The sequence below is a fragment of the Notothenia coriiceps genome, unplaced genomic scaffold (assembly GCF_000735185.1).
Source record: "Notothenia coriiceps isolate Sejong01 unplaced genomic scaffold, NC01 NC01_scaffold00030217, whole genome shotgun sequence".
Taxonomy (NCBI): domain Eukaryota; kingdom Metazoa; phylum Chordata; class Actinopteri; order Perciformes; family Nototheniidae; genus Notothenia; species Notothenia coriiceps.
The window spans coordinates 261,627-285,237 of NW_011362918.1; the positions used below are offsets into that span (position 1 = coordinate 261,627).

General features: G+C 39.6%; 2 protein-coding genes across 2 annotated transcripts in view; one reads left to right on the forward strand and one right to left on the reverse strand.

The window, feature by feature from the left end:
* The window catches only part of chchd6b (coiled-coil-helix-coiled-coil-helix domain containing 6b), a 92,148-nt gene extending 73,967 nt beyond the window's left edge, over positions 1-18,181 (forward strand). Inside the window, exons 8-9 of the mRNA XM_010787336.1 lie at positions 15,086-15,221; positions 18,122-18,181. Of these exons, the coding sequence (XP_010785638.1) occupies positions 15,086-15,221; positions 18,122-18,181 (196 nt within the window). The remainder of the gene's footprint in view (positions 1-15,085; positions 15,222-18,121) is intronic.
* Positions 18,182-19,983: 1,802 nt separating this feature from the next.
* The window catches only part of LOC104959441 (copine-8-like), a 4,101-nt gene continuing 473 nt past the window's right edge, over positions 19,984-23,611 (reverse strand). Inside the window, exons 2-4 of the mRNA XM_010787338.1 lie at positions 21,440-21,486; positions 20,486-20,667; positions 19,984-20,115 (exon numbers count right to left, since the gene is read on the reverse strand). Coding sequence (XP_010785640.1) covers positions 19,984-20,115; positions 20,486-20,667; positions 21,440-21,486 — 361 coding nt within the window. The remainder of the gene's footprint in view (positions 20,116-20,485; positions 20,668-21,439; positions 21,487-23,611) is intronic.

Genomic DNA, 23,611 nt, shown 5'->3' on the forward strand with positions numbered 1-23,611 from the left:
GTGTGTGTGTGTGTGTGTGTGTGTGTGTGTGTGTGTGTGTGTGTGTGACCCACCAGCAACAGTATTTAAAACAATGACAAGCCTATCATATCTGAAATCTATAATGAAAAACATATTTATATTGCATTAGAAGTAGCCTTTAGCCGTGATATATATTCATAAAGTTTTAAAATAATAATAATCTGCCCAATGTAAAACATTATCCAATTACTTATAAAGTATAGTATCATAAAACGTAATAATTGCATTTCTTTCCAAGTCTCATATAGTATTATAAATCTAATAGTTGTAACACATTTCAATATTTTAATTCAATTGTGAATTATATAGGTAATGACTGGTTTGGAATAATAATAAAATATGCAGAAATGTCAGTGAGTGACCAGCAATTATTAAGTATACGAGTGTATGTGCCACACAATATCAGTATAGTATGATTTTACAAAATTCAATAGCTGTTTAGCCTGTATCCAGTCTTTATGCTAAGCTAAGCTAAGCTAACTGGATGTTCGCTGTATCTTCATATTTGGTATTCAGACACTGATATACATCTTCCCATCTCTCAACTATCGGCAAAAAATGCAAATATCTATATTTCCTAAAATGTCAAACTCCCGTTAACTTGCAAAGACAATGTGGACCTCTCGATTTTGAAGTTGACTAATGAAATGTGTTTTTTACCTTGATTTGAGCTAATTTTATTCAAACTTAGCTCTTCTAACTAAAGTAAAAGATAAACATAAATGTAGTGTGCTGCATGTTGAATCCTATACATTCCTCTGGGCCTTTTTATTGCACCCTGACACACTTTAGGTTAGATTTGCATTACAGTCCTCAGGTTTAGTGAATACCACCTAAGAGAGAGATTATTATCCTCCTCTTGCAGTACTGATGCTGGTGTTCAGGTTGAGATTTAGTTTCCACCACTGTTTTTTTATTATCTATTCTTCTCGATACTTCCTCTCACACTCGCCACCCTCCTTTGTTCCCCCCAACAATCCTCCATGTTCACAGGGTCAGAGAGAAGCCCCGGTGAACTGCAGACAGAGCTAAGTGGGCTACAATTTAGCCAAGTGATCCAAGAACGCCAACACCAACAAAGGCCGATAGCTGTGAATACAAGCCTGATTGTATGATTTGTAAAGGACGTACAATGAAACGCTCTTTCTGCCTCTTAGTGGGGAGACATGGATTTTATGTGAATGTTTCCTTTTGTTTGAGAGAATTATGTTTATGAGTTTCCTTTTAGGGGAAAAGTGTGTGTGTCTGTGTGTGATTGTGTCGCAGCATGACCAAGAGTATTATGAACTCTCATGTTCCTATCATTTAGTGGGAATGCTGACACAGCATTCTAACTATCTGTTATGCTACGCATAAAAAATATGTATTATTCCGCCGGATTATTTTGCGCCACTTCTCTTCCCACATTGAACATCGCAGAAACTCCGTTCAAACATCAAAATGTTCAGCTCGGTCGGGAATTGATGGCTATAACTTGTATCATTCATAACTTTCATAATTCCAGATATACATCCCATAATACATCACATTTTTAACATGGAAATCAATGGGGAAACTCATCAGACTTCAACAATCTTCATGCAACTTCAACTGCTAACTGCTCCTTCTTCAACTGCTAACTGCTCCTTCATACTTTCACTCAGAAACCATGAGGTTTCTGAGTGAAAGTATGAAGGAGCAGTTAGCAGTTGAAGAAGGAGCAGTTAGCAGTTGAAGTTGCATGAAGATTGTTGAAGTCTGATGAGTTTCCCCNAACACTGCTGTTAATTAAGTGGGACTTGGATTAGCTTTGCTGTACACAGGAAGATAGCTTGTGTTGAAATGTCAATGTAATCAAGATAAAAGTTAATAAGATAATGAATTGCTGGGTATTTAATGGTGATTGGGTATTGAGGTCAGATTTATATCTGTACAATAACCTGGTATATTCACAATCTTGTAACCAAACTCAATAGCAAAATTAAAATTGGCTGGAATTAATAAATTGGTCTCCTATTAGGTTACATTTTTTTGACAGATGAATTGCCATCTTTGTTTCTTTGTTGCTGATACTAAAAAATATATTTGTTGCGTTAGTAATCAACAAAAAATTACAGATTTAACAAAGAACATTTGCTGAAAATAATTCAACGATAATAATAAAATAATAATACAATATATTCAATATTAAAGACTTAAAATAACTTGATAATCAATAGTTATATATTATGTAAAAAAAAATATTTATACAATTGTTTTATTCCATTTAATTTTGTATTAGCCATTTTTAACTTCATAAGATTCTATAAATATTTTGTCATGAAAAATATTATGATATATGATCCCAGGCTCAGGCTGCGATCCAAGGGTAGTGAAATAGCTAAATTGCTAAAATAACAATAGAAATAGGCATTAAAAGAGGAAATACCTGCCATCTCTGTCCCAGTCGTACACCTCGACCTTGATTGTTCTGTTGGGAGAGGTAGAAACTGAGAATCAGATAAACAAGACAGATTTGTTTTCTTTTTCTGAATTATGACTGTATTGCTGATTCTCCTGGTGTGCTTCCTCGTTGTAACACAGATAAAAGAACAGGGTTGCTTGACCTTTACGATAAAAAAGGCAACATTTCAAGGTTTTCTCAACTTCGTAGTGATAAAGGTTTATTTTCTATCCTTTTACGCGACACAATTATAAAATAGAGATGCACTTGATCGGGAAAATGGTTCAGTTCTTTTGTCATTGTTGTCATGGAGGCGTAAGGAGATCCATTGTGCAGCTTATCTTTATTCCAACACACTGTGTACCTGTCACTGTATTTATCTCTGGTAATGTGCTCTGCTCATTTCCAAACACATCTATTTTCTGCATCCCATAAAAAAGCAAACAGAAGAGTCTGCAGGAGGCAGATATGCTGCCATATCAATCCATCGACCAATATCTTCACCAAGAGGGTCATTTCTATGCTTTCAAAGGCAGGAGCGCAGTACGAGGGGGACAAAAGAACCGACAGGGAGTTAAAACAGAGAGCAAAGGGCTCTCTGTGGCAGAAAATGAAGAGGAGTGAGCACGGGGAGGAGAAAACGGTGTAAAAATGACACCGAACTGACATAAAATAAATACAGGAGTGACATCATGTACTGCTCGTTCTTTCTCAGCCAATTAGGTTTGTCTTTCTGACAGCGGGAACTCCATATATGTCAATCTTTACTGTATAAAAGTTGGCGTGCAGACAGTAACATTTCATGAATCTTTTATGACTTTTCCACAGCTTTAGAGCTTTCTAAAACAAATCAAATACCTGAGCCAAAAAAAAAACACTTCTACATACTCCTCGCCTTCCGATAAGAGAAGAAAGTGGACTTAAAAATCATCATTAAAGCGACGCTAAGGAAAGGAAACAATAAATGTGAGGAGGAGAGGGAACTGGCTGAGTGATTGTGATGGGCACTCCGGGGATGAAAGCGTCTCCTGGTTGGCTTAACACTCTCTCCTCCAGAGAATCGTGTGTGTGTGTGTGTGTGTGTGTGTGTGTGTGTGTGTGTGTGTGTGTGTGTGTGTGGACTGTAAGAAGTGCAGTCCAGTGTGACTCTCCTGAATCCCACATTGATAAGACTTAACTCCTCTGATAAGCTTATTGGAGCAAACTTCAGATCAATGCTGCTGTCTGTTAGCTAAGCTAAACCCTATTGTCTGCTTCTGTAAACCTTTCAGTACACCGCTGCAGTCACTCACACTGGAGATAGACGCAAACACATGAGACTCGCATGAGAAAGATATACTTTGTTTTGTGTCTAGGACTTCTCCTGAGAAAAAGTAAACCCTGAAAATAAGAGGGCTGTAGATAGCACTCATTGCCTTTATTTGTCATTTGTATGTTTTTATCAGTCAGACAGATACAACTCCTATTACATGAGCCCCAATCAGTCATTTCCTAGCATGCTCCTAAACATCTTCATATTGCAAGACACAAGTTCACAAAAAAGGTCACCAGAAAATAATGTTACTTGCCTCCAAATAATGATGTATGCATCATCTAGAGAATAAATCTCACCTCGGCATTGACCAAATTACACATCCATGCTTCATTTTCCAGGGAATATTACAAATAATAAGCATTTATTCCATGCCAAATCCCCATTTTCCTCCTGCTGAAATTGTCAAATACAAAAACATAATGACCTTTCAGACGAACCCAGCTTCATGCATTTTTCATTCAAACTGGATTTTCAATGTATAAGAGAAAGAGCCGCTGTGTTATGCTGTGTGTACGCTACACACTGGAGGACCATCCATCATTATCTCGCATGAGACTTTCAGTAAATAACTCCATGATTCAGGGGATTGTCCGGGGTGGTTGTTTTCTATTTCAGTTGCGGTAATAGCTTGGTATATACAGTATAGAAAAAGGACTCACCTGTCGTGATCCCCATTGCAAAGAGCCCGGACGGGGATTTTAAAGGCCTGCCACACTGGGTTCAACGTATTCTTGATCACCTCTGTCTTGTGGCAGATGGTAAACCTGCAGGGAGAAAGTTAAGGGGGAGGAATTGACATGTGTTGGTAGAGAGAGGGGAATAGAAGAAGGCAGTGGAGTTAAAGAGGAGACTTTCTGCAAACTGAGAGTAGACGTGAAGGGTTGTGGAAGCTGGACTTCACACACATGCACAGAAATCCACACAAACACACACTGCAAAGAGGGGATTTCTGTTCTGTTGGCTAGCAGGTGGACTCGGTATCTTCTCCACTCAGAGCACAAGGTCTTATCTGACTTGTCACACACTGCAGGGTGGAAAGCCCACAGACACACACATTTAGAATCTATGTGAACATACAGCACTGCACTCTAACGCCTCCTGCTTCCACACACACTCACATTGGTGTGTTCCACATGTAATGCACCCGCATGCTTTAAACAGGCAGCATGGCTTTTAATCTGAGCGGCGAATCGATAAAACCAATTTCCTTTGGGTGCAAAGGAAGGATTAAACTCACTCCACTGCGTACATCTGACGACCCCTAAGTACGACAAATCAAGTGTATTTCTTTAATGTTTAGCTCCCCAAATAGAATTGTTATATTATTACGCTTATGTAGTTATTTATTGTCACATAAGGATTTATTAATTTGTGTCGAATCTATATTTACATCGAAACGAAGAACGGGAAATGTTTCGAAAAGAAGAAAAACATAAAGAAGACGGACGTCGTCTCAACTATTTTTGAGTAAATTTTTAATTACTTTAAAAAAGGGAAAACGGACACAAGATTGAATCTAGATGAATAAAAAGTAGAAAAATTTATAATTTTAATATGATAATTTTGTAAAAAACCCGCGGTGGTATCTTTTTGTTTTATTTTGTCATGAAAATCAGTTGTTAAATTTTTTTTTTTCGCAAACCTAAATAAACATATTAACAGGTCGACCCGTTTCCTTTATATTATATTTTGTAAGAGGTCCCGTAACTTTTCGAGTGTAGTCAGCCCTTACGGACAACGATGTTACAGATTCGGTATAAGAAATGTATAACCTAAAAATAAATCAAAAGAACAACTAAAGGAGTAGTCCTTAGTCACCCTACTACGTCAAGACGCCCGTTGTTCAACCGTGTTTTTTCTAAGAAGCCCCTGTTCAGGCTGGGAAGGACCAAATAGATGTTCCTCGTTGCTCCTGCCGGTGCACTCAAGGGGGTTGGAGGAGGAAGTGAGAGGGAGTAGACAGGAAGAGGGNCCACTTAATTAACAGCAGTGTTTTCAGTAGGTGAGGAAGCAGGATCATTACAGATTAACTTTTTAATGATGAGTCTGGACTCTGTTATTTCTCTATTCTCTTTGCTTTGCAATCTAATCAATCTGATAGAGGGAACACAGGGGCATTTTGGTGTTTTTTAACAGGACTGAGAAGCGGTAACAATTTGTATCACACTGTTTCAATAAACTGAGCTTTGGGGTTTTTCTTAACCATCGAAGCGTTTGGTGTCTTCTTTAATATCCACTAACGACAAATTCCAATATCGTAAATCTTACTTTTACTCACATAACTATGGGTTGCCACTACATCGTGGTCTGGACAGTGTGTGCTACCTTGTATAATCAAACAGTGTATATTGTCAAACAGTTGTATTTGTTTCTTAAATATTTATTCTGTTCTTTCTTTCTGTCTCCCTCGCTTCTCTCTAAAGTCATGACTTTATCGGGGAGTTCAGCACCAGCTACAGAGAACTATCCAGAGGGCAGAGCCAGTTCAACGTCTATGAGGTGTGTGTGTGTGTGTGTGTGTGTGTGTGTGTGTGTGTGTGTGTGTGTGTGTGTGTGTGTGTGTGTGTGTGTGTGTGTGTGTGTGTGATCATTGCACCTCACCTCCAGAGGCACACGTGTCCTTGTGTTATTTCAATGTGAACCAAGGAGAAATGCATAAATCCACACATTCGTATGTGGTTTACAAGAGGGTCTCTCTTTCGATTTAACCTTGGCACGTTTTAATAAGACCATAAAGCTCTGATATAATGTTTGGGATTCAAAGCGAGATTCTGCCCAGCATATTTGTGCTTTAATGATCTTGTGTCGCAGCATGACTGAATTAACTGAAGCCCACTTTTGTTATCTGTTCAAAAAAACATGTTCTTTAAGTACAAGTAAAGCTTGTTTAGAAGTGTAGGAGTTGTATCCAATGAAGGTTGACTCACTTTGTGTCCTGTGTTACATATTCATGACGACGCACCACCCTGTTTAGAGCCATAATCCACCTCTAGATAGGTTGGGCTTTAAGTGCATTGCTAAAAGGGAAATTCATGGTGGTTACTGGTGTAAGGAGGGAAGAGTGAGAGGCAGGCAGAGTCAAGGATTTTTAAAAATAGGTGGCTCAGGGGGGAAATGAGAACCGGTCAGGGGGGCCATGAAAAAACCTGGATAAATACAGCATTGAAAATTGACTTGGAAAACATTGAGAACGATTTTAAGGCTCCATCGCCGTAATGCCACCCAGGGTGTATATATGCACCTCACATATTCCAAGGGGTCCTGTGGGTGGGGGTTGGGACGTGCAGAAGAATACAAACTATCCTGTGTAAGATTTTAGCTAAGGCAGGAATAATGTTTGGCATTTTGTGATTGGTTTTAGTCAAATTTGAACAGTATTATGTTCAACTTTTGCTTTCAATATTTTGTAGTCCTTTTTTAATATTAGCAATGTTTGTTGTGACAAACCCACAGATAATTATCAACCAACTCTTCTAGTTCCTGTCACCCCAACATACCATTTTAGCGTCTTCCAGCTCATTGTTATGGTTTCCATTTTATGTGTCTTTTTCAGTGTAAAAGCGGCATGCAAAGTTGCTAGCTTTTGATCATAGTGGAGCATTTTGCAGTTACTGTAAACAGCCAGCTATTGTGGAATAAATGAATGATAAAGGTTACCTTCACAGCATGTAATCTCATCAATCACATCTTGTCTAATTTTAGGTGATAAATCTGAAGAAGAAAGGAAGGAAGAAAAAATACCTCAACTCTGGAACGGTGAGTAAATATTCCACAATCGTTTTCTTGATACATGTGCTGGAGTTTAAATACATTACTACAGTATATCCAGTTGGTTAGTGATAATCATTGGCTAAAAGCTCATTGTGCCTCTATCTCTTAGGTAACGCTGCTGTCTTTCCTGCTGGACATTGAAGTCACCTTCCTGGATTACATCAAAGGAGGGTAGGTCAACGATCACACGTTCATTTAACACACACTGTGAGAGATGGGGTTTTTAATCCTTTCAATAAGAGGCACGCTGAGTGTGCGGTGCCCTGTCGTGATGATAACCACATCATGACTCCGTGTCTGCATTATGCCCAAGATAATGATCCCTCGGTGGGAGCGAATCAGATGGAAAAGTGAACATTTGCATGTGAGAGAAAGAAAGTGAAAGGTGGAGAGACAGAGATTGGCAGATGGGCGACCTGAAGTCAAGTACACAGGGCTCAGACTGGATAGTGTGTGTGTGTGAGTGTGTGTGTCTCGTATGTGTCTATGTATATGTGTTTTTGTATGTATGTTGCTCAGGAGGGGTGACCGCATGCAACCAGGCATGGCGTAAATGCTCGCCCACACACTCTGCCTTCATTAGACTCACACAAAGGGGAGGAGGGGAGTACTGTCAAGGGGGAGAAAGGGTTATGGATGTGTGTGTGTGTGTGTGTGTGTGTGTGTGTGTGTGTGTGTGTGTGTGTGTGTGTGTGTGTGTGTGTGTGTGTTGTGTGTGCTTGAAACTTTATGGGGGACAAATCTCTATTTCAGTCCTGTATTTTAGTGTTCCCGCTGCCCTTGTAGGTGTGTTTCTCAGGAGTAATTTAAGGTCAGCTGGCATTTAAACGAACATTGAGTAATTTTCTGCTGGAACAAGCACAGAAAAACATAATAAGTGGTCACAAGAAGGTAGAATACAGTAGATGTGCTAATACTTTGAACCCTTTCCCAATTACAGCACTGACAAAAATCACTTTGTGTCAGGAATGCACTTTGTATATGACAGATTGAGATATTAGACGGAGTTACTGTATATGTTTAAGGAAATTTAAGAGGCCCAAGACTGGGCTCTGGTTTTAGACAGAGGGTGAAAAGTGGTGCTGCAGTATGAGAAAAGTAAAGACCTTTTTGAACATTAATAGTATTAATAATAACAGTAATGAAAGGAAGGCTTTCTTGTGTGTTTGCTATTGGATGTCTGAGACTGAGAGTGATCAATTTGCATGACGCCAACAATCATCAGATTAATGTTGGAGAACCGGATTTGAATGGAAGTCTGTACCAACACCACGTATGTGTACTCGCTCTGCGGCTCGCTGCTAATGGAGAATTCCCGTCTTGGAGCCTCCCTGCGCACAGAGCCCGTTCCCAGCAGCACTTTGAAACTCTCAGGAAGAGGGTGTTTGTTTTTCTCTTTTTTGGCGGTGCTCTGGGAGTGTGAACTGGATGCTGTTACACGCTTGTGTGGCTAAATGAAGTGCCAAGTGCTGTCTCACTGTTTGAAACCTAAATGGACTGTAATGCTCCGGTGGCACTTATTCCAATTGCATAATGGGCAGACTGTGTATTTGTGCACGGACAGATGCACTCGCACACAAAAAGGTAAATTCGCCAACGCTTGAATATGCACACACCCTCCTAGGTAATTTCTCGCTTCCCTGAAACCCCGTGTGTGTGTTGGACTGTCTACACAGGTATTTTATCTTTGTCAGTCATCTAGTTTCATTATTCCCTGCATTTCTTCTCAGCTCTCCTCTCTTCTCTCCCCTCTTATCTCCTGATTGACAGCTATTTTTGCAGCTTCAATCCAATCAGCAAATTGTTCATTTGGACCTCATTAGGAGCATGATCCGCTGGCAGCATTAGCATAAATGACTTTTTCCTGAAGGCTCCGTCTCAATCTGAAAAGCATCGCTGCTCTTATTCTTTTCACCCCCCTTTTATAAAGCATTAGTACCACCCGTGGATTCCAACAAAGAGGGCTCTATTCATGAGCCTGAGGATAAAAATGAAGAATTGTTGGCTATATCTTTCATTTTGAGTTGTGACTTTTGAAGGCAGCGCTGTCACTCACAGTGACAGATATTGTTTCCCCTTGTTGTGGTGTGTGAATTGAGTATTGAGACCAGAATAGAAGCAGGAGGGAACTCAGCTTGTGTTGAAATGCTTCTGAGAGGTTATCATTAGATAGAGGAGTCAAAATCTAGACAAAGATTCGGGGGGGGAAAACCAAGGCCTTTTTATATTCTGGTTTACTAAATTACCAACACTGCCAATATGAAGGTTTAAGCTAATCTGACTTTCTGTAGGTATGAGCTGTTTATCTCTCCGCTCCTCTCCTCTTGTCAGATGGACGCTGTCCGACCAGCAACATCTGTTTGCATACTGTCTGGGGAGGTCACATCACACAACCTCTGATGCCGTTTTTAGGCCACTCAGTGCATTCATGCATAGGCTCCCCTCTGGCACTTCAATATAAGAGAAAAGAAAACGTCTTGTTAAAATGTCCAAAGGTTTTTTCTTGAATAGAACATTTTCACTGAACACTTTCCATAAGGTTTGTACCGCTTGTAGAAATTGGCTCTAAGGACTAAAGTGTAGGTTTACAATATTTCTTAAATGCTAATAGGATGATCTTTTATTGCAAAAAAAAGAAAATATTTGACAACCCTGCCAGCTCCCTTTTATTCAAAGTATGATGTTTTATAAGGCTTTTTTATCTTTGTATAACCTTTATAAGTAGTGGTTACTATAGCTTACTGATCACAAACTCCTCAGAAAATGTCTGTTTAAAAAAAAAAGAAACATTTTACTGAAGCTAAATGTAGCTCTGTGGCTTTTACATTTGCCAAATTCATGTGGATATAAGCTATTACCATTTAAGCTCCTATGTTAACAATTCATACTATTCTTACAGTTAGAAATGAGATGCTTTGAAGATTTAGAGACGTTGATATCCAGCATGTTCAGCCTGCAGGAAAGCTTATTTAAATGCAGTGCACAACTTTATCATCAGTCAGCCCCCTGCTGTGCGGTATTTTGTCATATTGGTCCCTAGCTGAGTCACGGCGGGCTTTAACAGTGGGGAAAGATCAGTGACTGCTAAAAAAAAAAAACGCTGGTAAAGTGGTCTTTCACCGCTACCACCCTTATAAATACAGTACAGGGCTTACACACACTATTTAAAATGGACTTTTATCACAGTTCTAAAGCTGCCTTCACATGACAAGCGCTGTTTGCCATTGTGTATCTCCTTTGTTTACTTCTGTAACATAGTGACATCTCTACATAACACTCACACTTCTATTGTATGTACCAACACCACTTATGTTATCTCGCTCTGCCACTCATAATGGAGATTTCCTGACTTGGAGCTTCTATCTGCCAGCAATCCAACCCATTGTACGTGATGCCGTTGACCAATCACAACAGAGCCGGCAAGCTGACCAATCAGAGCAGACTGGGCTCTGGTTTCAGACAAAGGGTGAAAAGAGGTGCTGCACTATGAGAACAATAAAGACCTTTTAAACATTAAAGCATGGAAACATGTCACAGGAGAGACATAGAATACAAATATAAACCTGTAAACTAGCATAATATGTCACCTTTAAAGCACAAGTAAATACTGTAATATTGGAACTGATTTGAGAACAATCCTCCAGATATGCAGAAAATCTCAAGAGCCCGTAAACTGATGTCTCACTCACATTCTTGTGGGATTTATGCAGAGGACAGAGTTGACCTTTTCGAGAGAGCTCTTCTGGATATTAATATTCTCTACATTACATCTTCACTTTGTGTCGCTAGAAACTCTGAAATTGACTTTCAATTAACCCTATTAATGACCTCATGTTACACTCCCAACGTGACATGGCACAAAGTAACAACAGAGCATTCGAGGAAGTCGATCAGTGAATGACGATACAACTGCAACTCTTTTCATAACTTTCTTCAGAAACACTTCTGCTGCCAATGCCTGCTTTTGTCAGGATGTTTTGAAGCCTTGAAATTGTACATGATGGTTGTGACTCACTAACATTGATGTAACGTCGACATTTCTTCCGCTGACGTTGCACAGTGACGTGTTTACTTTGCCCCCTTTTCAACTAATCTCTCTTTTTTTGTGCCGTTTCTTTTGTTGTTTGAGCCCAAAATCACCCTGTTGTTTGGCTGTCTCTTCCCGCTCACAAAAGTGGACTTCCTCCTGTGTGTGTGTGTGTGTGTGTGTGTGTGTGTGTGTGTGTGTGTGTGTGTGTGTGTGTGTGTGTGTGTGTGTGTGCGTGTGAGACGCAGAGAGATTGGGTGGGAGTGAAGAGAAAGAAGATATATATAATTTAGGCTGGAACTTGTCCGCGCCAACTTGCAGACCTGGACCAGAATTCACTCAGATCTCCTCTCTGTTTCTGCTAGTATGTCCTGGCAGCTGTCCACTGTTCAGGAAATAAACCACCTTATTAAGCAGTGTATCATTTAGCTTTAAAAACGTCACTGCGAAAACACTCATTTACTTTCTATCGACTAATAACCGCCTTGTGCTTTGCTGATGGCAATGATTTAAGGCATTATCTAAAGTGGTTTTTAAAACATTTAAATATATACATACACATATCAAGGCATGCACAACGTCAATTGCAATGTCAGAAGTCTTGCTGATATAAATGAATTTACTCCACTCTTTTCCTTTCTCCTCTTATTTGTGAAGCTACATTTCTGCTCATATCTATACGTAACAGGAGAAGGAAGCCCACAGGTTTCCGATTTCTTTGAAAAGTTTGTGACCATTAAATGTCTCGTGGACTTTTTCCGCTCTTTCATTCAGTCCCCTCTGGAGGGCAAAGCACCTGAATCTCACATAGCCTGCCCGGTGACAAAAATGATGAGACACTTTCTGTTTGACACAGGAGATGGGTGGAAGGTAGACAGGCAGGCTTTTGTGTTTGCTCGTCAGCGAATGAGGTTTGGTGTGAAAACCCAACATCCTGTTCCTCAAAGTGAGGAAATGTTTCAGGTGCTGTGATATGTACTGTGTGTCACTGTTGGGTCTCTGTAAAAGTGTCTTCTTCATCATTTATTTCTTCTTTGTCTCTTTCTTTCTCTGAAAAACAAGTGAAAAGTTTGTGTGGGAAAGAGCATAAGCCTAAACACTTTCAACCAGGAAGAACTTGTGACATGAATACTGTGTTTTGTATAACCGTTGTATAGTCAAGCACGAATATTTTAGCTACAGTATAGGCTGAAATCTAGATTTTATTAGGAATCATAAGAATGTGTAATGTATAAAAGATCCAAAAGACATCTAATTTGACATCCTCATTATTCAGCCTACCTTATTATCAGCTTCAGCTGTACTTGGAGATTATTGCAAATTATCAAATGTTAGCATGCTATGATCACAGATAGTATTAACAGTGGTACAAAATCAGTTTGTTGGTTAACATTGCCATGACTTAGCATGCTGAGGTTAGCATTTAGCTGGAAATGAGCTGTGCCTAGGTACATTATAACAGAGGCGCTAGCATGGCTATAGGCTCCAAAAAAGGGCTTGTTTGTCTTTTAATTTAAGTGCTGTGATAATTGCCATTTTCAGTTATGTAACTTTGGTAATATAAAATCGAATTGGTCGATTATGGCAGTCTATTTTAGCTTCGAAGCTAACCTATGTTGCCTCCTGCCTCTGGAATGCCATTGGATGCGAGGTCGAGTAACTTGCTTTCCACTCATTACTGTCACAGCTAAAGGGCAGGAGGAACTCTACACTCTCCAACATTGATCTCATTGGATCACTGTGTGTGTGTGTGTGTGTGTGTGTGTGTGTGTGTGTGTGTGTGTGTGTGTGTGTGTGTGTGTGTGTGTGTGTGTGTGTGTGTGTGTGTGTGTGTGTGTGCGCACATATGTGTGTGTGTGTGCATGTGTGCGCATATATATCCATATCCCAATCCTTCCAGTTACGAGTTCTGTCACAACAGCAGGTAAATTACTACAAGCAACGGAGCACTCAAGGATTACCCTCATGTAGGATTAGCATTCGTACCTCTGTGTGTGTGTGTGTGTGTGTGTGTGTGTGTGTGTGTGTGTGTGTGTGTGTGTGTGTGTGTGTGTGTGTGTGTGTGTGTGTGTGGATATGATTGTGTGCTTTATCCACACCGGCTTGTACTGTATGTGCGTAAGTAAGATAAAAAGAAATGAGAAAGTTTGACTCTGACTCCTAAGCTGCTTTGTCAATGCATAATTCATCTCTTTCCACAGGCTGCACCTTGGAGCCCTTAAAAACTATTTCAGCTTCTCCAACTGCAACAAAAAACAACATAAACAATCTTATAATGTTATTATTTTCCTTGTCTCTTCATCAGATTGAATGACACAAACAGAAAGCATTACGCCGGCTGTTACTGTAGTTTGGATTTAGCCTTCTAGGAATTGGTTACATTTAGTCACTTGGATCTTATTGATTTTTCTTGTTTTGTTTGTGCAAATTTGATATTGAATTTCAACTCGGCCATTACAGTATGAATTGAGTAAATACCTGTGATTTCCTTTTTAATTCATTTTCAGCCATTCTTTTTTTTTTATCCCAGTAAGAAGCTGAAATTTGAGGTTTATGCTGTTGCTGACTTGTTTACTAATGTCATCGTGAGATATGATGAGAGAAGTCATATTTTACGGCTCTCTGGTTCTTTGACTGAACATTCAACTGTGTTATGGCTGTTTATATCATGTTTGATAATGTTTCTGCTCTATGACCTGTTTCACTCCTTCTAGTAAGACACCGTCAGATCTCAGCGTGTAGTTTGTCAGTGAGACTAAACATAAATGTGTAATTATTGAAAATCCACTTCAGAAATATGACGGTAGATCCCAGGTTGTAAAGAAAGAAAATCATGTTTTCCTTATACCATAAATAATAATGTACTAATAAACGTATCAAATTGGATTAGCTTTAAAGTTGACATTTTGAAGATCCTCGTTTTCTTCTCTTTTTTTCTCAATTTGTGATTCCAGGTGTTTTCTTTACAGATGTTACATCCCGGTAATGTCCCCACAGACGCTCAGTTTGTGAAACCACACATGGAAAAGCTTTCATAATTGGGCTGAGACTCAATTAACATTACGTTACCTCATTTTACTGAAAGTGATAAAACAGACGTTCATTTAAAAGTTAATCTTTGATTTTAACATGTTTATCTTCTCTGTTGAAGATGTTCTGCCGTGCTAGAGTTCACTTTTAATTATAACAAAATGTCATAAAGTATTTGAAAAATGATTTGTCAAAAGAAAGACTAAACATGACAATTATTTAAAAAATTCAAATATTCTGGAAGCACAACAGAAAGAGCAATAAGAGTGCTCAATACCTCGCACAGGATTAACAAAAGATCAAAGTTATCACTCGTTTCTTTTACTAGGCCTCTTAACAGGAGAGGCAGAGTTTAAAAACGACAGTCCAATGAACCACCAAAACGCAGAGCGTAGTAATTGTAGGCTGACGCACACAGTTAATAAAGACATCCTCAGTTTGCAGGGTTGTGTTCTAATCGCACTGACCCTGCCCCCCCCTGCCCTGTGTTTCTGTGCAGACCCCGGCAGATTGGCTCCGTGTGCAGCGGGCTACAGTCCCAGGTGCTGCAGTGCTACAGCGACCATCCACAGCAGACCCTGCTCTGCTCCAGCCTGGCCCGACAGTACATGAGCTGCGTCCATCAGGCCAAGAAGGTAGGCGGGGGTTACACACTGTACTGTGCGTGGGTGTGGGAGCGCCAGAGAAATTGTGTTTTTGTTTTGTTGAAAAAAGTAAATCCACATATCTCTGCTAATAATGCATTTCCCATTATCATTGTTTTGTTTTTTCTTGGTTATCACTCCTTGCTCATTCTCTTTAAAGGTCTCCTATTATGCAAAATCAACTTCTTCATGTATTTCATACATCAACATGTGTCCCCTCTGTGTAAAGAGAGTCTGAAAGTTTCAGGAAAAAGGGTTCGCTCCCTTTTTGTCCTGATCCATTTCTATAAAAACCTGTCTGAAAATGAGCTGATCAGATTTTGGCCACTTTATGATGTCATAACGATTTTTTGGCTTGTGTAACCATTAACCAATCACCAACCAAGGTAACCTCCGCCCACCTTATCACCTGAATCTCCTACTAGAGCACCATTGTGTTCTTTTTAACCAAATCTCTCTCAGAGGGGCGTGGGGAGTGGCTCCTTGTTTTCATCTAAAGTAACAGACAGAGAATCAGCACTTTGGAAACAGGGCTGAAACAGAGGGGATTATGGGTAATGCTGCAATGCATGATCTGTTTGGTATTTGGAGCCAAACACTTCAGAGACATGTTTTGTATATATCTGAGACCTATAATATATTGATGAAAAACAGTATAAAAGGGGAACTTTAAATAACAAACTTGGCAGAATACTAAGAGTAACTCACTTTCCTTTAAAGATACACTTTTTCTTTTATTAGCTCACCGTTTTTCAAAAATACAATAGAAGGATAGCAGTTCATTAGTGAGACCTGGAAGAATCTTGACAGTGATGGAAGAAAAAGCTGACAAACCATCCTTTCAGTCGTCACACTGAATCGGTTAACTTCAGAGAATAGTCATCTGCATACTTCCACACTTCAGATAGGAAGCTAAATCCATGAGACATGCCTATTGAGCAGATTTCGCCAGGCGTGCTCTGTGTTTTGGAACTTTCTGATAGGAAGATTACACCGTTATTAGTGTATTAAAATCAGTTTTGGCATTCAGCTCTTTGAAATGCATTCTGCTTTCTGCTGATACTTTCACAAATACTGTGCAGACCCTGCGCTTATCTACAAAGTGCTTATTTTACCCGATTTCTCCATCAAAAAACAATAACGACTGGGGCAATTTGCACATTATTATCATGACAAAATGCACTGATACGGCTCCAAAGTAGATAAAAGACACAACACAACAATTGGTGAATTTGGCGGTTTAAACGGTCGATAAAAGCCAAGCAAAGGCACAAATTAAAAGCAATCAGTCTTTTGAAACTACTTCCAAAGATCCATTTGCCAGTGGGATGGTGCTATTTGGAGGGAAAAACTGTGTTAATGTGAGTTTAGTGGGTTTTGTTTGTGACCATGTGTTGTATGAATTCAGATTGTGAGTGTCAGAGTAAAGGCAAGCTGTTTTCCTCTTCTTGAATACAGATTCAATCAGGCTTATCCTTGACAGAGTGTGTGTGAAGGAGAAAGAAAGAGAGGGGGAACACGGAAGAGATGAAAAGAGAACGAGTGAAAGGGAAAATGCATTTCAAGATAATGCTTCAGTCTGATTCAACAAGTAAAAGTAAAAGTGTGGGCTTAACGTTTGTAGAAGAAGATTTGACTTTAGAATTGAGGTCTAGTCCTTTACAAACATTACTGTTTGTTGTATTGCAGGCCAAACTGTCAAATGACTATGAACCGAAGTGTATTCATCTTACAAATCTGAGTTTGTCCGCCTGAAAGACTAAGATTTTACACCTTTTTGAAATTCCAGACATCTTCTTTCGTACCATCTCGATCCCAAACATTCTATCGCTGACATCTTCTCTGTCTAACCTTTCTCTATTGGGATAATCTAGCAGAGATTAAATCTTGCTCTCCTGCGGTACTCTTTTGAAGATGGTTGGATTTTCAGACTGACCTTTAAGACTTCTAAAGAGTGCTCTATCCCAGGTTCAAACTCAAAAGGGCATATAAATGTTCCTAGATTTAAGATGTAAGTATAAAAGACCTCCCATTTAAGTGCCTGATTAAGAAGTCCACATTCTATACGCATCCTTTTTGGTGTCCTTTACAGTTTTATTTCTCTCTTTATCCACCCATCTTTAGTTTGATCTGCTCATCCTTGGCTCTTTCGTGCAGCTGTCGTTGTTGATCCATCTTTTCTCCGCCACTCCCCATCCTCCATTTGTCCCTCTTTATATATAAGAGCTTCTTTTACCGCCCTTCACGGCACACTTTGTCACATTAGCTAGTGCATTAGCTCTGAGCTGCGCTGCTAGCTGTGGAGCTTTGTTATGTCTTTCAGACCCACTGCTGTCTTTGTTCAAAACACAATTACTCAAAAGGCCCTTTAAGGAGGCTGAGTCCGTAAAACACATTTATACAGACAACAAAGGGCATATAATAATAGTAATAATCAAAATTATAATAAATCATGTTATTATATAGCGCTTTTCCTGGTGCTCAAAGCATTTTACAAGCAAGTCAAGACAAATAACAACAAAAGTCAAAAGTGCTAAGCTCGGTGGAATAGGGGTGAGGGGCTAGTGAATACAAAGTTATATAGTGAACTTAAACAATACAAATGCGTAATAATAAATGTGTCTTATGCAGCATACCGTTTCTATAACTGGTATATCATTAACTGAAACATTTTAATAAAATATAATATATACAGTATATATATAGTATTGGACCGATGTGAGTGCTTTTATATTAATATTGTTATGAAAACTTAGTATTTTATTCATTGAAAACTCAAATTTCCGTGGCCCAAACAAATGCAGCATTGTATTTCTACACAAGTAGGACACACATCTTTGTATCTGTATATCTTATAAGAATAATTTCATGTACACACCATCGGTTTTCAGATTGAAAACTCTTGGACCCCTGGGTTGAAATATGAATACTCAAGTAGCCCCTTTGAATGATAGCTAAATAACTGGAAATGAGTCAAATAGAGAGTAAAGACGAGTAAAGATTCCACAAGAGGCTCTTTATCAGTCAGACCTGATGAAAATAAAATGAGTGGTCAGCCCCAAGACCCCTCTGGACACACAGGCAGCAGTCCAGTCTGCCTGTCTATAACAAGGATCTATCAGAGCACAGAAGAGTTTTACTGGGGAAAGTAAAGTACGGCTGCAGGTTGTTCAGGGTCGACAGGGAGCAACTTGCACTGCAGATTAAGTCATGAGAGAGCGCACCTCCTCATATTACAGTATGAAATATGAAATTCAATAGACCTCGGAGGAAACATACTGTTAAAGGTGATACTGTTAGTAATGGAATGTACACCTTTCCTGTGCTTTCCTTCAAAAAGTGGAAGTGGAGTCTTTTTCCTGAAAAGTAGGATATTGCATGTTCTGCGTGTAACATTATGAAAAACTCAATAGCAAAATGTTGTTTTGTTGGATTGCGAGATTTTACAAAAACAAAACTGATTGTTAAATCTTTCGTTTTCTAAATCAAACAATCAAGTGTCTCCAGGTAATGTAACATTTCTGAAATACCGGTACATTGCGTTATCACTGGGTTTTTGGCATTTTGTAATCTTCAAAAGACCATTTATCTGCTGCGCTGAAGGACAATAATAATCCAACAATATTTGTGAGCAAACAAGCAAAACCCTGACTGTTCATCGGCAGACAAGAGTGACTGAGTTAGAAAAGACATACAGTGTAATTGGAGGCAGTCATTTTCCAGCTTTGTGTGCCAATAACATGACCGCCCATAGACAGCAGAGCGCCCGCTGAAACCCCCCCGACAGCTTAAAAGCTCTGTTCTTTTGTTATCTGTATTTGCTTTTAACACTTTTCTAAAGCAAAGGCATTCTTCCCTGTGATTAAAGGGAGAATGCTGTATTTTTCTCACAGCAATTCATCTTTGTCTGAAGTTGATACCTTACGGCGTTTCTTGAATATAGTTATCTTTCTCCCGTTTGTCTTTTGCTGCACATTGTCTGCCTATTTTTGTCCTCGTCTTCTGGTTACTTTTGTATCATGTATGCAGAGTTTTGATAAAGGAATCACTGCAGCATTAGATTCTTAGCTAGGATCACTTCTGCCCAGCTACTTTCTTTTATGGCTTTCCAAGAGTTTATTCATAGAAGCTCGACTATATATATCTGTTCGTCTTTGTCAGCCTGTCTGTTTGTCAATCAATCTGCCAATGAAACCTGCTTATCTGTCTTCTCTGCCAATGTCTTGATCTGAACATCACTCGAGTATCTATCTCACTTTTCCTGTCTCCCGCTTGAGGTCCACCCAACTCCCTATCTACAGTGGCGCAGCCTTCCTTATATGTCACTCCATTTTTCTTTTATGTTTTAAGATTCACACACACACACACACACACACACACACACACACACACACACACACACACACACACACACACACACACACACACACACTTTTCCCACAGTCTGCCCTTTGCCATTCATTAAATACAGTTGCTTCAGGATATGGCCTTGCACCTCTTCTCTGCATTTACCCCCATCCCTCTGCTGTCTGGTTTGCCCATTGTCATGCATATGTCACCGTGTGTGTGTGTGTGTGTGTGTGTGTGTGTGTGTGTGTGTGTGTGTGTGTGTGTGTGTGTGTGTGTGTGTGTGTGTGTGTGTGTGTGTGTGTGCACACACACACACACACACACACACACACACACACACACACACGGTGACANGTGTGTGTGTGTGTGTGTGTGTGTGTGTGTGTGTGTGTGTGTATATGTGTTACCTGGCCACATGGTTGATGACAGGGGAGAAGTTGGTGGGTCCGTAGAGCTGAACTGACTTCAGACTCTGGTAGTAGGCCTCCACCACGCCTTCGATCCCCGTACAGTACGGGTTCTGAGGGTTCCCATTCTACATTAAGGGGAGGAGAGGAAACCGTTAACTTGTATGATTCATTCCAAAAATGGGCACAGAACGGAAAACACACCAAGCAAAGCAGTGGTGCAGCGGTGTGCGTCTACAAAACGTTTGCAATAATTTCACTTATGCAGCAAATAATAGCCAGAAGTTACCCGCAACCAATCATTAAAATGACTCCTGCGTCATGTTGACCTATGATACAAATACATTTTAGCACCCAGAAGCACATAAACAAATGTCTCAGCTGCACCAGGTTTCTTCGGGGATGCATTTTCTCATTTTGTCAGATAGGTGGTTTAAAACTCCACTTTTTTCTTCCCACCCTGCTTTAAATGCTACTCCCAACCACTCTTCTTCGTACCAAGGCAAACTCGTGGGAGATCCGTCCGTCGGGCGGCAGCTTGGCTCCGAACCCGAGTGCAGGAAACATCTTGTCGCTGTCATAGTCCTGGATGATTTCTCCCACTGCCTTCAGGGCCATTGCGTAAGCATTCAGTTGGTAGGGACTCATGTAGTGGAGAGAGGTGGGCTGGGCTGGGTTACCTGTTTATAACAACAATTATAATCACTTTGTTACGGAAGTAAACAATGAAGAAAACCCCCCATAAGCAAATGAGGGTTTCTTACAAATCCAAAAATGTATATAGTTGTAAAATGAAAAAGTCAAGAATGCTGTTTTTTGTAGATAGGATTTTAATTGACTAAAACATTAATCAGATGATTACTTACTCATTAATAAATAACGTGTGGGCTTGATTGAGCTTACGGGATCCGCTATCACGATTTCAAAAGCCACTTCAACTTCTAAATGATGTTTTCCTAATATTTCTGTAGGGATTCAAAATCTAATTTAAAGTGTATCTGTTTATATGACTTCAAGATCATGCATTACAACACTGATGTGACTAAACTTAGTGCAGATTTTGTGAATGTAACAAAATACTTTTTTGACTTAACATATCCCTATTTCGGCTGTGTTTTAATAAACCGCAGAACACCTCTAGCCCCTCTCCTGGAGTGATGTTTTGCTGAGAGCCAGGCAAGGTTAAGCACACCTCAGGATTGAACATGTATTGCCGCCTGCTGATCTGCTGCGATGGAGCTCAAGAGCAGATGGATAACACAACCCTTAAATCACAGCACCGCAGCGCTCCTTACTGCACTCAGGTGTTATGGAGGGGGCCATTTGGGAAACACTTGATTCCCAATCTGAATATATTTGAATACACGCTCTGTGTTCAGTGTGGACTCTGTGTATTGAAGTGGGTCTCTGAGAATGTGTGCGCATTCAAATTCTGTGTGTGTGTGAGCTCACCATTGGAAGCTGTGAAATCGATGGCCACGGTGAAATTAATCTGGGTCCTGAGAAGACAAAAGCAGAGAGATGATTACATAACAATTATGTCCGTACCTTTCTTTTGCTCTTTCTCACACGCACGCCACACACACACACACACACACACACACACACACACACACACACACACACACACACACACACACACACACACACACACACACACACACACACACACACACACACACACACACACACACACACACACACACACACACACACACACACACACACACACACTAATCAGTGTTATTATCCTTGACTCAGCTGCATCTGGAGATGTAAACGCAAACACAATCAGCGTGCCACTAACACACTCACATGTGCCCACATTAACTAAACTAAAAGCAAATTGTTCCTATCATTTGTTTGGCTCTAGATGTAGTTATATTGTATTACTTTTTCAAATCAATCATCAGGCAGAGATGATGAATGACTTTGCTTTATTTAGAAACAGTTTTTAAATGAGACCATTAGATGGTAAAGCTACACTTGGAGGGAAATATAATAAAAACAAACCACCGTCTTTGGAAATGCAACACGAAGAACGTCCAATATCTGCAAATTACTGTAAAGAACATTTGATTTGACCTTACTTGAGTTATGGAGGAATACTAAACTGTACAAATACTCCCCACACTTTAATTGCTACATGTCCCTTAGGTAACTTAGGTAAAAGTAATTATTAGTGTATGATCCATTTCAGAATCCTATTATAAGTCGATGCCAACAAATGTACAGAAGAACTGAAATAATAACTAGAAAATGCATTTCCTGCTGAGAATGATTGTGAATGCTGAACGCTTCATTCCTTTGTTGCTGAAAATGCAGAAATATAGAATATTTGAATAGTTGAAAGTAAGTTTGTTGCTGAATTTAGCTGGAAAAAAACTGGTTAAAGTCAAATGCATTGCACTGAACTGCTGAAAACACTGAAGGTGAAATGTAAAACTGGCAGAGTGTAAACAAGCTTAATATTTTAACATAATACAAACGTAATACGTAATACAAAAATTTAAAAAAGTCCTTTAAGAGCTGAATACTTTAATAGTGCCATTTTTTAAATGATTATTAATGCATTCATATTTCTGTCACAGCTGGTTATTTTTGTTATTTAAGATACGGTAGGCTACTGTTGCTGTAACTATATGTCAATGTTGATTTATTGGTTGATTTATACTTTGTTTAAGCTAAGAATCTGAATCTGTAAAGTATCTGAAAAGTACAATATAAGCGTCTAAAATGTAGTTTAGTAAAAGCATAAAGTAGCATAAATTAAAAATATTAATTCGATTGACTTAAGATGAGTACGAAACTACTTCATTACATTCCTGCACTGCCTTTAGGCTGGCGTCACACTGTCCCGAAATTGACACCAGATGGACACACGAATATGGAATTGTGAATTTCGCACGAAGATGGCCCCGAACTTGATCAACAGCCAAGTATTTTGAACAACTCCGTCATGTTGTTTCCATAGCAACAACAACTTCCTGTCAGCAGTGTAAACTCGCCTTCAAAATAAAAGCATCAAAAATAAAACAGGAAGTTAACCTAAATTACAATTTAAGACATACAACTGCAACGCAAGTAACACAAACAATGTCATATCCTTTTCAGTTTCACAGAACACAAATTGTATTATAATACGATGGCTTCCGAACGGCATTGCGAGGGCTTCACGTAGTCGTGTTGCCTTCCTAAGACAATCAGGCAGCTTCTTGTTTCCTTCGTATTGTTTTCGTGAGGCGGAAAATGTCCGATGTCACCGATGATCACACGAAGTAAAGACGAAGATGACACAATTTGACAAGGTGCCCTCACGATGGCCTTACGAAGGGCAAAATGGACTCATGAATTCAACACGAAAATGAACCTTCGCAAGGTCTTTCGGCAATTTTTTGGCATGCCAAAGATTTTGCCACCGCTCGCGAAGTTGCTTCCAGAGCCCGAGAAACTCCACCGGCGGCGGCTTAAGATGCGCTCACGAATGGCCCGATGTTGTTACGTTCAGAGCCGAATGTGAACATTTCCTTAATCGTGTGTCCATCTGGTGTCAATTTCGGGACAGTGTGACGCGGGCTTTAAGGGAGCTCATGTATTTTTGAAATGGGTTGTACACCATGCTAA